Raw genomic sequence first — 11,929 nt, forward strand, 5'->3', positions numbered from 1 at the left:
TTTTAGTCATGATTGAAAGGCTAAAAAGAATTTCTAAGTGTTTGAATTTTTATTCATTCATCTAACAAGCTATTATTGAGTTCATGCTACAGGCGGGGCCTTGAACTAGGTGCTGCAGATGCCACAGCAGATCAGACATTCTCATGGCCTGCTTTCTTGGAGCTCATGGTCAGGCTGATGAGTGCGCATGAGCCTCAACAGATGCTCTGTTGCTTCTGTCTGGCTCCCTAGACCCATTCAAAGGAGCTGTGTATGGTTGATTCTTTTGCATCTATCTTTCCCATCTCTTCTCTTGTTTTGTTTGTTTTTTGTTTGTTTGTTTGTTTGTTTTTGTATGATACATACAATAGCTATCACTTGTAAAGAAAAATCTTTTCTCATCATCTCTTCTTTAATTAAGAAAAGTAGGTTGAATGAGTTTCTGGGATCTTCAATATGGTACCATATGTCACAGGAATGATAGAGGGAGGCCATTAAGAGAGAATTTCCTCCAATTGGTCCCATTGTCAATAATTCACTCATCCTTCCCCCAAACCAGGTGAAGACCTGATACCTGTCCCAGACTCATTCTTCTACCTCTCTATTCAGCCCATTCTTTCCTGTCTCCTCTGATTTCCCTTTCTTTTTGATCTTTCCTTGATTGGAGCCTTCCCTCCAGTCAAAAATCATCAACAATAAAACAAAACACAACTGTGTCCCGGTTGACCTCTATCTAGGAAAAAACTGGCCTCGACTCTGTTTGCCTTTCCCTTTCCTTCCCTACCCATTTCCACGTGAACGGTCCACTTCATTCCCTCCCAAATCATTCCCTCTCCTTACTTCCCTCCCTGATCCGCTCTGATACGAGTCCACTGAGCTTACTCTCTAACAAGGACACCTGTGACTGCTTCGATGCCACAGCCAGTGGTTTCTTTTCCAACTTTTCCACAGCCAGGTCTTTCCCAACTCAGCACGTTTAATGCTCCCCTTCTTGAAACCCTCTCTTCACCTGCTTTCACTGGCGCTGCTTCCCCTGGCAAACAGAAGTGGAATGGCAGTCAGTGGAAGATAAGGAAGTAGAAGCAGGAGAAACTTATAGATAACTCTTTCCTGAAGCTTGGCTCCAAATGGGAGGAGAGACAGAGTAGTTCTGGAAGGGAATAAGAGGTTCAAGGATATTTTGAAGTTTTTACAGAAAAAGAATACAGTGACTTAAAATATCTAAGGGAAGGATCCAGTAGGAAAGGAGAGGGTCAAAACACCTGAGAGAGAATTGACGGAGCCATAGTCGGAGGAAACGGGAAGTGATGGGATTCAAACCCAACATAGAAGAGACTCTACCTTCATCAGGCTGGGCGAGGGGATGAGGCAGTGAGCTTACTAGTAAAATTAAGTTTATCGGTGTGGGCAGGAAGTTAAAAGATCCACCATCCTCTATCACAGTCTATTCATTTTCATAGCTCCTGCTCCAAGCTTAGTACATACAATAGGTACTTAAGAACTATTAAATTAAATTAAATCGTAGGTGGGAAAAGGGAAAATGAGCCAATTAACATATTCATCAGGCCTGGGAAAGAGGAATTTGGCCCATATTTGGAGCCCTGCCTTTGCGGCTCTTGCCAAGTTAACTGAATTTGAATGTCTGCTGTGTAAGCCATTGTGCTGAGTGCCATAGTGACAGAAAGGACCAGCGCCAGGCTAGAGACGGTCTTTTAAGCAACAAGGAGGCAGTGGTAGTTTTTGAAGAGTGTACTGTGATCAAAATCCTTGGAGATGACTAACTTTTGTAGTGATTTCCTGATTCGACCTCATTAATTAGAAGTAAACTTTGACAGTTGATTTATGTTTATGCCCTGTGCACTCAAAACATTATCTTTCGGTCAACCCCTGTGTATCTCATTAGAGAGTTGTTTTATATGAACTCAGAGGCTTTTTACATACATTTTTACGCAGCTTCTTCCTAAACTCCCAAAGTTGCTTAAGTATGAATCGCTGGGGGGCAGGGATGATTTTGTAATCATCTTTGTGTCCCGAGAGTAGATGACACAAGGTGGAACATCTAGTGGAAAGGAAAAGCCTCAGTGTCGAATGGGAGCACTGCCACTGAATGTGGCCTTCCTCATCCCCGGCCTCGTTCTGTGTCACTGTACCGTCGTCCCCTATTTCCCGCTCCACTCATCTGGTGTACACGATTCTAGCTGAGCCTGAGCAAGCCATGTGCCCACTTGGGCAGCGTGAGCCCAGGCCTTCCCGTGGCTGCAATGGAGACAAAGCTGCAGGACTGGAGGTCTGAAGACAGATGCCCATCCAGCAAGGCTTGAGGATGTGTGGACAGGTAGAATTCTTGAAAATGAATTTGGGCTTTAAAATGGTTTGTTTTGAGTGTCTGCATCTTTTCAAGGAAGATTATAAAACGTTTGTCCCTGAAGGGGTTTTAAAAAGCCGCAACAATGGGCTGCCCCGTTTTCTGTAATGCATTATTCACCTGAGCAGGGGGACTGGATTAGCGGGCCTCCTGTAGTCCTTTCCAACTCTAAAAGCGCATGAAATTGGGGACATGCTGTGCTACCCTCCTGGTAATCCAGGATAGGCCACTCCTTCCCCCAATTTGGCTCTGAGCACTGAGGAGAGAGGAGGAAAGGTCTTAGGACACCTGGCTGTTGGAGAAGCTGAACAGCAGCTCAAACATTCAGCCATGTGTTTGCTTTCATGCATGATGGCATTTGATTTGCATTTATGAAAACATTCCTTTGTTATGCTTTAATTCTGAAGAAATGGAAAGGGAGGCTAAATAAATACCCCAAACCATTCACTGAAGTAAGAAGTCTTATTAGCTCAAATAACTGGGAAGACTTATTTTGGGCATCTGGCATTTGCAGCCATGTGATGCCAACAAACAAATCAACGAAGCAAGATGAACATGGCAGCAAAGTGCAGAGCACAATGTGACAGCAGAGTCGGCACCCTATTGGGCTCCTGGGCATCTGGGCAGGTGGGAGTGGCCAGTGAGAGAGAGGACCGAGCATAGCAGCCAGAAGAGAGGGGTCAGCCAGGGGAGTCAGATGTGGCCAGGCGTCACAAATGGTGTAGACATTGGGACCATTCCAGGAAAGTGGGCGTCTGACCTGCCCTGTGGAAGGTGGTAGAGAAAGCTTTGGTTCAGGAGTCCACAGACCTGAATTCCAGTCCCAGCAATGCCACCACCACTCACCAACTGACCTTGGGCAAGCCACCTTCCCTGCTCCCTTCAGGGGCTCTATGAAGCCATCGATTTCACTCACCATTGCAATTCTGTCCCCTAGGATAATGTGGCAACCCAATTAATATTCATTGAATGAATAAATGAATGACTAAGAGGTGACGGGGAGCAATATAAAGAGGTGGTTAGAAGCTCAGGGTCTAGAGTCAGACTGACTGAAGTTTCAGTCATGGGTCTGCCTCTAATTCGCTGTAGAATATTGGGCGAGATATTTAAATGCTCCGAGGCCCAGTTTCCTCATATATAAAATGGGGATCTTAATATCTACCTTAAAGATTTGTTGGGAGGATCAACATAAGGACTCACAGTGCTCAAACATATTAAGGAGTCAATAAGTGGGAGGCCTCTTATAATTATCATCACCACTGCCAACTACCTTGTGAGCTCGAGGACAAGAACTGTGTCTTATTTACCCATGTGGCCCCAGGACCTAGCACAGTGCCTGGCATGTAGTAAGTGAAATCTTAGTCTTAGTTTCTGTACCCCGAACCCACTGTCCCCACTGTGTTTCCCACTGAAGTAACTGATAACGTTATTTGCCCAGTTGCTCACATCTAAAACCTTGGGGCCATCCTTGACTAGTGTCTCTCACATGCCACGTCCGACCTGTCAGCAGCCCCTGCAGGCTCTGCCTTCGGGACATCCAGAATCCTACCTCTCCTCGCCACTTCGCCAACCCAGTGTACTGCTCTTTTCTACGCCACCTGGTCTCCTGCTTCCACTCCTGTCACCCCACAGCAGCCAGGATGAACTTTTCGTCTTTTTTTTTTTAGGATGAACTTTTAAAACATGTCTCTGTGCTGCACAAAGTCCTCATGATTTCCTGTGTCACTGAGAAGACCCAAAGTCCCTCCTGTGGCCCAGAGGGCCTCGTGCCACCCGCCCCTACCCCGAGCCTTCTCACTCTGCCCAGCCGTGTTTCTTAGTGTCCTTTGGAAGCATCCAGCTCACTCCTGCCTCAGGGACTCCGAACTTGCCTCTGGGCCAGAGAACTGTGTGATTCGCCCTTACTTCACTGGAGGACCAGAGGTCTCCCACCTCAGAGAGATCTCAAGCAGCCAGTTGCCCACCCTCGCATCACCCTGCACAAGTGATCACAAACATCTTTCTTTTCTTGACCAAAGACGGCGGCAGTCTCTAAGGAATGACACTGGGTCACAATGGGGTGGACATGGTCAGAACTGTTTCTCCTACTCTCTTGACTTGCTTTCGGCCCAAGGCAAGTTTTTCTACCCTCCTGTCTTTATCTGATTGCATGTAATATAGAGGTAATGAGCTGGCAAAGCCTTCTAGATTAAGACGAGCATGTCAACCTCAGGGCCTGGAGGGATGACAGCAATCCGTCACGGGCTTTCTGCACCGTCGGTAGGTCGGTCGGTCGGTTTCTGCATAGCAGCCGTGTCTTTGGTAATCCTGAACACAGACATATTTTAATTTCTTGCTTCCGTAGGACTCCTTGGGCCCACTTTATACGCCGAAGTTGGAGACACCATGAGAGTTCACTTTAAGAATAAGGCAGGCAAGCCCTTAAGCATCCATCCTCAAGGGGTTACATACAGCAAAGCCTCAGAAGGTAAGAGGAACCTCATATCCCTCTGACAACGAAAAAGGTACAACTCTACAGCACCATTGTTAACATGTCAAAGAACTCTCCTTTCCTGCAACTGGTAATTATGAAAATTGTTGTCTTTGTAAGTTTCCGAGAGGAAAATGAAAAAGTTCTAGAGTTATCTAGACCTCAGTTTTTCGCTAGGTTCCTGTTCTTTAACTGTTGGATGGGCAAGTTACCTAATCTTTCTGAATTCCAATACGTTCATCTGTAAAATAAGAATAATCACAGATACGTTGCAAGATGGTTTGAGGCAGGGGTCCACAGACTTTTCTTGGAAGGGCTGGAGAGTAAATATTTTTTGCTTTGTGGGCCATGAGATCTCTGTTACAGCTACTCAACTCCACCTCTTAGTACGAAATCAGCCATAGGCAATACACGTGTAAGTGAATGAGCATGGCTGCATTGCAATAAAACTTTACTTACAAAGAAAAGGGAGCTAGCTGGGCTTGGCTCATGAGCCACAGTTTGAAATAGTGACAGACAGAAGGATAGCCAGGCATATAGATAACACTAAATAAGTAGTATTTTGTGGTGGTGGTGGTGGCGGCAGCAAGTAGTTTTCAAATTTTGGACATCATGAAGTGCTTAAGAACATAAGCTTTGAAAGCAGAGTTGGGTTCAAATTCCAGCTGTATCATTTCTGATTCTATGACCTTAGCATCCCTGAGCCACAGTTTTCTCATCTATAAAATGAGAATGGTTATACGCACTCCATAACATTGCTTTGGGAATAAATAAAATCATTTAGGTAGTGTCCTAAGCATGGTTCCTGGAACCTAGTAAGCCCTCAATAGATGACGGCGATGAGGATAATGATGACAATGACAGTGAAGATCATGAACATGATGGTGATGAAAGTGACCACACCGGCCACAGGCTAGTAAGCATCTGTTGTTGATACTGTTCTGATTATTTCTGTTATGCTGGTGTCCAGACCACCAGAAGCAGAGCAGAGTTCTGTTGGGAACTGATATAAGAAAATTGTATCCGTATTGTAACAGATGTTAGTATAATAACATTTAAAAATAACTTTAGACCTTTCATGATTCACAAGTCTTTCCCCCATGTGTTCCAGCCGCCGCACCTTTGCAGAGAGTGACTGAGTAGGAGAGTGTTTCTGGAGCTAGAAATCCTGAGCCTGCTGCAAATCCTGGCTCAGATACTTACTAATTGTGTGACTTTTGGAAAGTTACTTAACCTCTCTGTGCCTCAGCTTCCTCATCTGCAAAATGGGAATGATAATACATACCTCGTATTGGTTTGTTATCATGAAGTCTTAGACAATGCTGGCACTATAAGTATTTGATCAATATTAGCTATAATGATAAAAGTGATTCTTCCATCAAAATGTGTTCAAATTATAATGTTATATGTCAGTTACATCTCAATTAAAAATTTGAATATTCAAATAATTTAATATTTGGCTAACAATTTATGAATTAGAAAGTGACTTTTACATGTATTATTTCCTGTGTAAATTACTGTCAAACTCATTCTGACTACGGTAAAAGGACTGAGACTAGGTCAACGAACTACCCTCCCCAGGAGTATTTGCCTTAGCGCCTAAACTTTGCCTTGAGGAAAAGCAATGAGGCATTAACTGTGAAACTGCAGGCATCTTAAGAAGGCCATCTGGCCGGACTCTGGGTGAGGTGGCATGCACAGGGGTCTCTCGTACGTTCCTAAAATCGTACAGTGACGTAGAGCAAGCACTTCACCTACGATGAGCCTTCCAGATGACTGTGTCAGGACCTCAGCACCATAATGCCAGATAGAAGAACCCTCAGAATGTCCCATGCAGGTTCCATTCCAAATGTGGGAGGTGAGTGCCACGGACTTTGCATTCAAGCGGGGCCGTTTGCACAGGAAGTGAACCTTGCCACACTGTCCCCCTCCCTTTACTGCTGACCTGGCCCTACGCTCCCCCGCAGCCAGCAGTCAGTCATGACCAGTCCTTCACAGGACTCCCACCACTTCCACTGGCCCCTGATTGCATGAATCTGAGAAAGGTAATTACAGATTGGTGGGGACAAAGTCTGTCTTGGAAATGAGATGCAAATCTAGTAAAGAGAGAGAGTATTCTTCATGGCCAACGACAAGCCTCTGTTCATTTTACTGTGTCTTCTGAGTTACAATAAAACATCTCCTTCGTGTCTGGCTCACCTTCACCTCGAGCCTCCCTCGGTGGTTTGAATGATATTTTTAGGAGTGGAGATTAACTACATGCTGAGCCAGCTACATGAGAATCCAGACTTCTTTACCTCAGGGGGAGATATTTGAGAGATAGATGCCGGGAGGTTAAGACAATAATAGGCCCGAGAGATAACTCAGTGCTCGCCTGTGCGGCTGCTGGATCTAAGAAGCAGAGGAGCCAACCTAGACAGCAATCTCCTTATCTAGGACTTGATCCTCGAGCCCCACCAGGGACCTGGAGACCTGCTCTCATCAGCCAGAAGGAAAAGATAGCTGTGGAAGGAATGCTGGCTTTAGAGACAGAATGTCCTCGATTTGAATCCTAAATAAACTTTGGCAATTTTCTTTACCACTAACCTTCAGTTTTTTATCTTTAAAATGGGGACAGCAATGCCTCCTATCTAAAGTTATCGCCCGGATCAGTCACAATATAAGGAAAGTTCTAGGCACATAAATGGCACACAATAACGATAGCTGTTGTTGCCGGGGTTATTTCGTGGTTATTTATAGTGCAGGCATTACATTTTGTGCCCAGAAGCCTACACTGAATGAAGGCCTTGGCCTTGGATAGTGCTCATCACTATATGTCTACTCAAATGAAAATTCTCCCATCGAATTTAGATATCAGAATGAATTAAACTTGCACAGAAAATCTCAGTTATCCAGAGCACATAAGGAATGAGTCATTTCGAATAATTACACTTTCCAGATAGTTTCAGGTTTACTTCTTTAAGTGTCTAAGATATTGTCTTTTAATCACTTCGGGTACGAATTTTTCTAAATGTTGTACTTCTCCACACCCTTTTAAAACAGAGAATGAGAAGCAAAATTCTAATTTCTTTTTAAACCATTACTTCCAGTCTCCTGTGAGATTTTACAGATAGCCACAAAACGTTCACACTGCATGCAGTCTAAGAGTAAACAGACTCGAAATGAAAGCCTCCATTGTCTATGGCATGATTTACAGGTAAAGACGCCGAGCTTCCATTCTTGGATTCTGCACATCGTTTTCTAACCAGAGTTACCCAGGAGCCTTGTTGCTTTTTGAACTCTTGGCTATGCTTTAGTTCAGACGGTTGGAAATCTGAGTTCTGGCCAGGAAGTCGTTACTGTACTTAGTGTGGAAGTCTCACGCTGGCCTTTCATCCATAAACTTGCAGCATCTGACATAAACAGCTTGGTGTTTCCCAACCACCCCCAGCCGCACGCCCTCTCCAGAGAAACCTCAAGGGTACATAGGGCAGGGACGAGTAACCCTGCTAACAGGACAGACAAATCGTGATTTGTAAAAGTGCTTACAAGGACGTTTCCTTTAGAGATGTATTTAATAGGAATATGTTTTAAACTGCAGCCGCAACCATACCTAATCATTTTAAAACTTTCTATCACTAAAAGAATTTTGATTTGAAGATAAATTTCAAGAACCCTGTAACTAACATTCACTGACTGTAATGCGGAAACTTCGAGCAAATTCTGTTGTCCATTAAGATCTCTGAAGTTCTTTGTGCAATTACCTTTAAAAACTTGTTTCAGAGTGAATCTTAATATCCTTTTATTTGATTTATATTCTCATTTTAAGTATCTGAGTTGCATTATAAGCATTACACCAGAAAATTGGTTCTGTAATATTCAACTATCTGCTGGTAAGCTAACTCTCCCAATAAAAAATAAAAAAATAAAATTTCCACCAGAGATTGTTCTTTGCATCTAAGTGTTGCCAAATTCTCTATGCGAAAACAGTCTTCTCGTTTTTCTCAAAGCATTCCAATGTTTGACATAATGTAGGCAATTACATTTTTCACTTTTCATCTGAATATTTTGGCCTCATATAGAAACTTCTTTGAGTATATGATAAATACGTAAAACAAACAGTTATGGCTACTATTACAATTCTCATTAATCTGAAAAATGTGAACTTCTCTTCAAGAGATTGTATGCCCTGTGCAATGGTACCAGGCTCTTTATAAACATCGACATTCTAATTTGCTCATTATCTAAATTAGAACATCTAAAAGAATGTTCTGAATCTTTAAATGCACACTGAAGCATTCACTAAGTTTATTAAATGGAGAGGAAAAGAGCTGTTCAAAAAAATAACAAGGGAGGATTCCATGAATGAGCACTCAGATGAGTGACCGAAGTGGCTCTTTATGTAATTTCTCTTTCCCAAAGCTGGTCCCCATCATTTTACATTTGAAAAAAAAAAAAAAAATACTGAGAGCCTTTTGGCAAGTAATTAGTTCATCAAGACAAGAGTAAACCAATTACAAAGCTGACTGTGGATTGAGCAGGAAGTGGACAGAACTGAGAAAACATAAAATGAAGGGCTGCCCTCCTGCAAAGAATTTAGTCTGCACTTGATCTTGGCCAAAAGGCCGAGAAGCGATAGAATTTATTCTATCGAGAAGCAGAACAAGGACTCTTTGTGCACCAGCATAAAAGTCTTTCCTGTCCATTTCTCCTCTTTTTAGTTGAGTTTTAACTTGTTTGGATTGCAAAGTCAAACTTAGATTTACCGAAAATGCATTTCACACCTGCTTCCCCTAAATAGCTGTTTATATTTCACACCTTAATTATGTAGGTTGCAAAATCAAAGACACGACATGCCTGTTTTTTTCTAGACTAAAGGTTAAATAAAATCCTTTGAAGTGAAAAAAGAAAAAGCATTGATAAAGTCATCCCCAAACTATCTCATTAGTAATCCTCACTAAGTATAACTACAGGATCTAACCCCATGTACAAATCTCTATTTGTTTCAAGATGCCCATGATTCACCTTTTAGTAGTATAGTAAATGTAATTAAATCATTCATTCGATCATTTGGAATTTATCTTATTTTTAATATATGAATGTGAAATTCTCAGTAATTTACTTTGGTTAACTAGATGGACATTTAAAAACTACTATTTGTTCAAGTAAACCTGGATGTGAAACCCTGACCATTTAAAAATAAATTTGACATCATTAGAAAATCAGTTATGCTGCTATATGTAGCATGTGTCATAGCCTGTTAGGTGATTCTTAGATAGTTATATTGGTTGGTTCTCACAGATGAACAATGTGTTCTAATTGTGGCATCTCCACTAAAGTGGTCCTAGAAGAAATCTAGAGGTGAAATCTACCACAACTAGGGCACCAGCATGTACCCTACTGTTAACTGGGCTGTGAGCCCCTCAGGGTCTCAGGCTATTTCTTTTTTACATTTGTGCTCTGGTGACTAGCATACAGTCTGGAACACAGATGATGATAATGATGGTGATGGTGACGGCAATGGCAATGGCAATAGTGATGATGGTGATGGTGGTGATGATAATGGTGATGATGGTGATGATGGTGATGGCAATGGTGACGGCAGTGATGATGGTGATGGCAATGGTGACGGCAGTGATGATGGTGATGATGATAATGATAATGGTGATGATGATTACTGAACTAAACCAAGGGACTGAGGACTGGAAGTAGAGACTGCATGTTACTTTCCCCTTGCTCTGAAATTTATTAATTTTACTGGTGATTGTAAGCAGTTACCTAAGCTTATGAGCAGGTTTTAACACCTTTAGAATAGATCGCCACCTCAATCTCTCTCGCATTTGCTAAGAGAACTCAGGAACACTTAAGATACATCTTACTAGAAGTAAAATATACAGAAAGAGGCTGTATCAACTGCAAAATGGCTGGAAAGTAATAACCCCAATACTGAAGTGTATTACCACAGGCCGCCATAACACTGGTTAGGTGCCATTTTGCAAATTCTTTCTGGTCTTCATAACCAAAAAAAAGGGTAATATTATTCCTAGAAAGGGGATTATATTAAGTTATGAATGAGAAAACTGAGGCTAAGAGGGAGGTTAAGAAACTTTCCTAAATCCACACAGTTAGCAAGTGGTACAACTAAGAAATTTCAGTTCTGACCCCAAACCTCATGTGCTTTCTCCCACATTCTAGCAGGAGAAAGTATCATGAATTGTATAATATCAAATATTTAATGAAAACTGTGACGAATGCTGTTATATATGTGTATCTATACATATATACATAGATGATATGCATACATTTACATCTCTATACTGTGATATATATAATCAGAGATCAGGGAATGAGTAAGCTGACATTTAAGCTGATATCTGAAGGATGATCACACCTTTATCCAAAGAGAGGAAGAACTTTAAAAGTCCTCTCTCACTCTACAAAGAGTAATCACGTTTCGTCCTTTGGAGACTCGTGAAGGCGATGGAGAGAATGCCGTTTTCTGCTATAGGGATCCCCTGTGCTGTTTTAACACCTGGAGCAGTAGAAGTATTGTGTCCAGAAACATCATTTTTTAACTTTAGAGGCCACAAAGCACGAAGCCATGACTAAGGGCCGGCATGCTCGAGTCAGGACAGGCCTAGTCAACGACTGACCATGCAAGTTCCTGTCAACAGACAAGGTTTGACCCGAGAGGGTGACTGTCCTTATCAGTCCTGTTCATGCTTTGCCACAAAAGCTATTTTGCAACTTTGCAGAGATAATCCTTCCTGTTTATTAGCAGAGACTCTTTCTCATAAACGCTTCCTTCTTGTTGATTTAGACTGGAATATTATTACTTACAGGAAGTTATTTAAGCTTTTAATATTTTTCAAGTCCTGATAATTTTAACACTCAAACCTTGTTTATCAATAGAGTGAAAGTCCAGCCCATAGTAAATATTGGTTATTAATATCAAACTACCTTTTTGGGGAAAAATAGATACAACAGAATCCCATGTTAAGCTTTTTACTAGCACAAGGGTCACAAACTCAGATACCTGCAGTAACCAGGAGGGTAATTCAATGAAAAATGTAAGTGCAGTGGGGACTGGTGATCAGAGAGCCAGTGACCTTCCTGAAGGGGTCAGTCAGGACTCA

At 42.2% G+C, this 11,929-nt stretch overlaps 1 protein-coding gene across 1 annotated transcript in view; it reads left to right on the forward strand.

Annotated features, from left to right (window-relative positions):
* F5 (coagulation factor V) overlaps positions 1 to 11,929 on the forward strand; it is a 60,379-nt gene that overhangs the window by 4,649 nt on the left and 43,801 nt on the right. Inside the window, exon 3 of the mRNA XM_011371732.2 lies at positions 4,689 to 4,811. Within this exon, the coding sequence (XP_011370034.1) occupies positions 4,689 to 4,811 (123 nt within the window). The remainder of the gene's footprint in view (positions 1 to 4,688; positions 4,812 to 11,929) is intronic.

Source organism: Pteropus vampyrus, unplaced genomic scaffold (genome assembly GCF_000151845.1).
Source record: "Pteropus vampyrus isolate Shadow unplaced genomic scaffold, Pvam_2.0 Scaffold194, whole genome shotgun sequence".
In the NCBI taxonomy this organism is placed as follows: domain Eukaryota; kingdom Metazoa; phylum Chordata; class Mammalia; order Chiroptera; family Pteropodidae; genus Pteropus; species Pteropus vampyrus.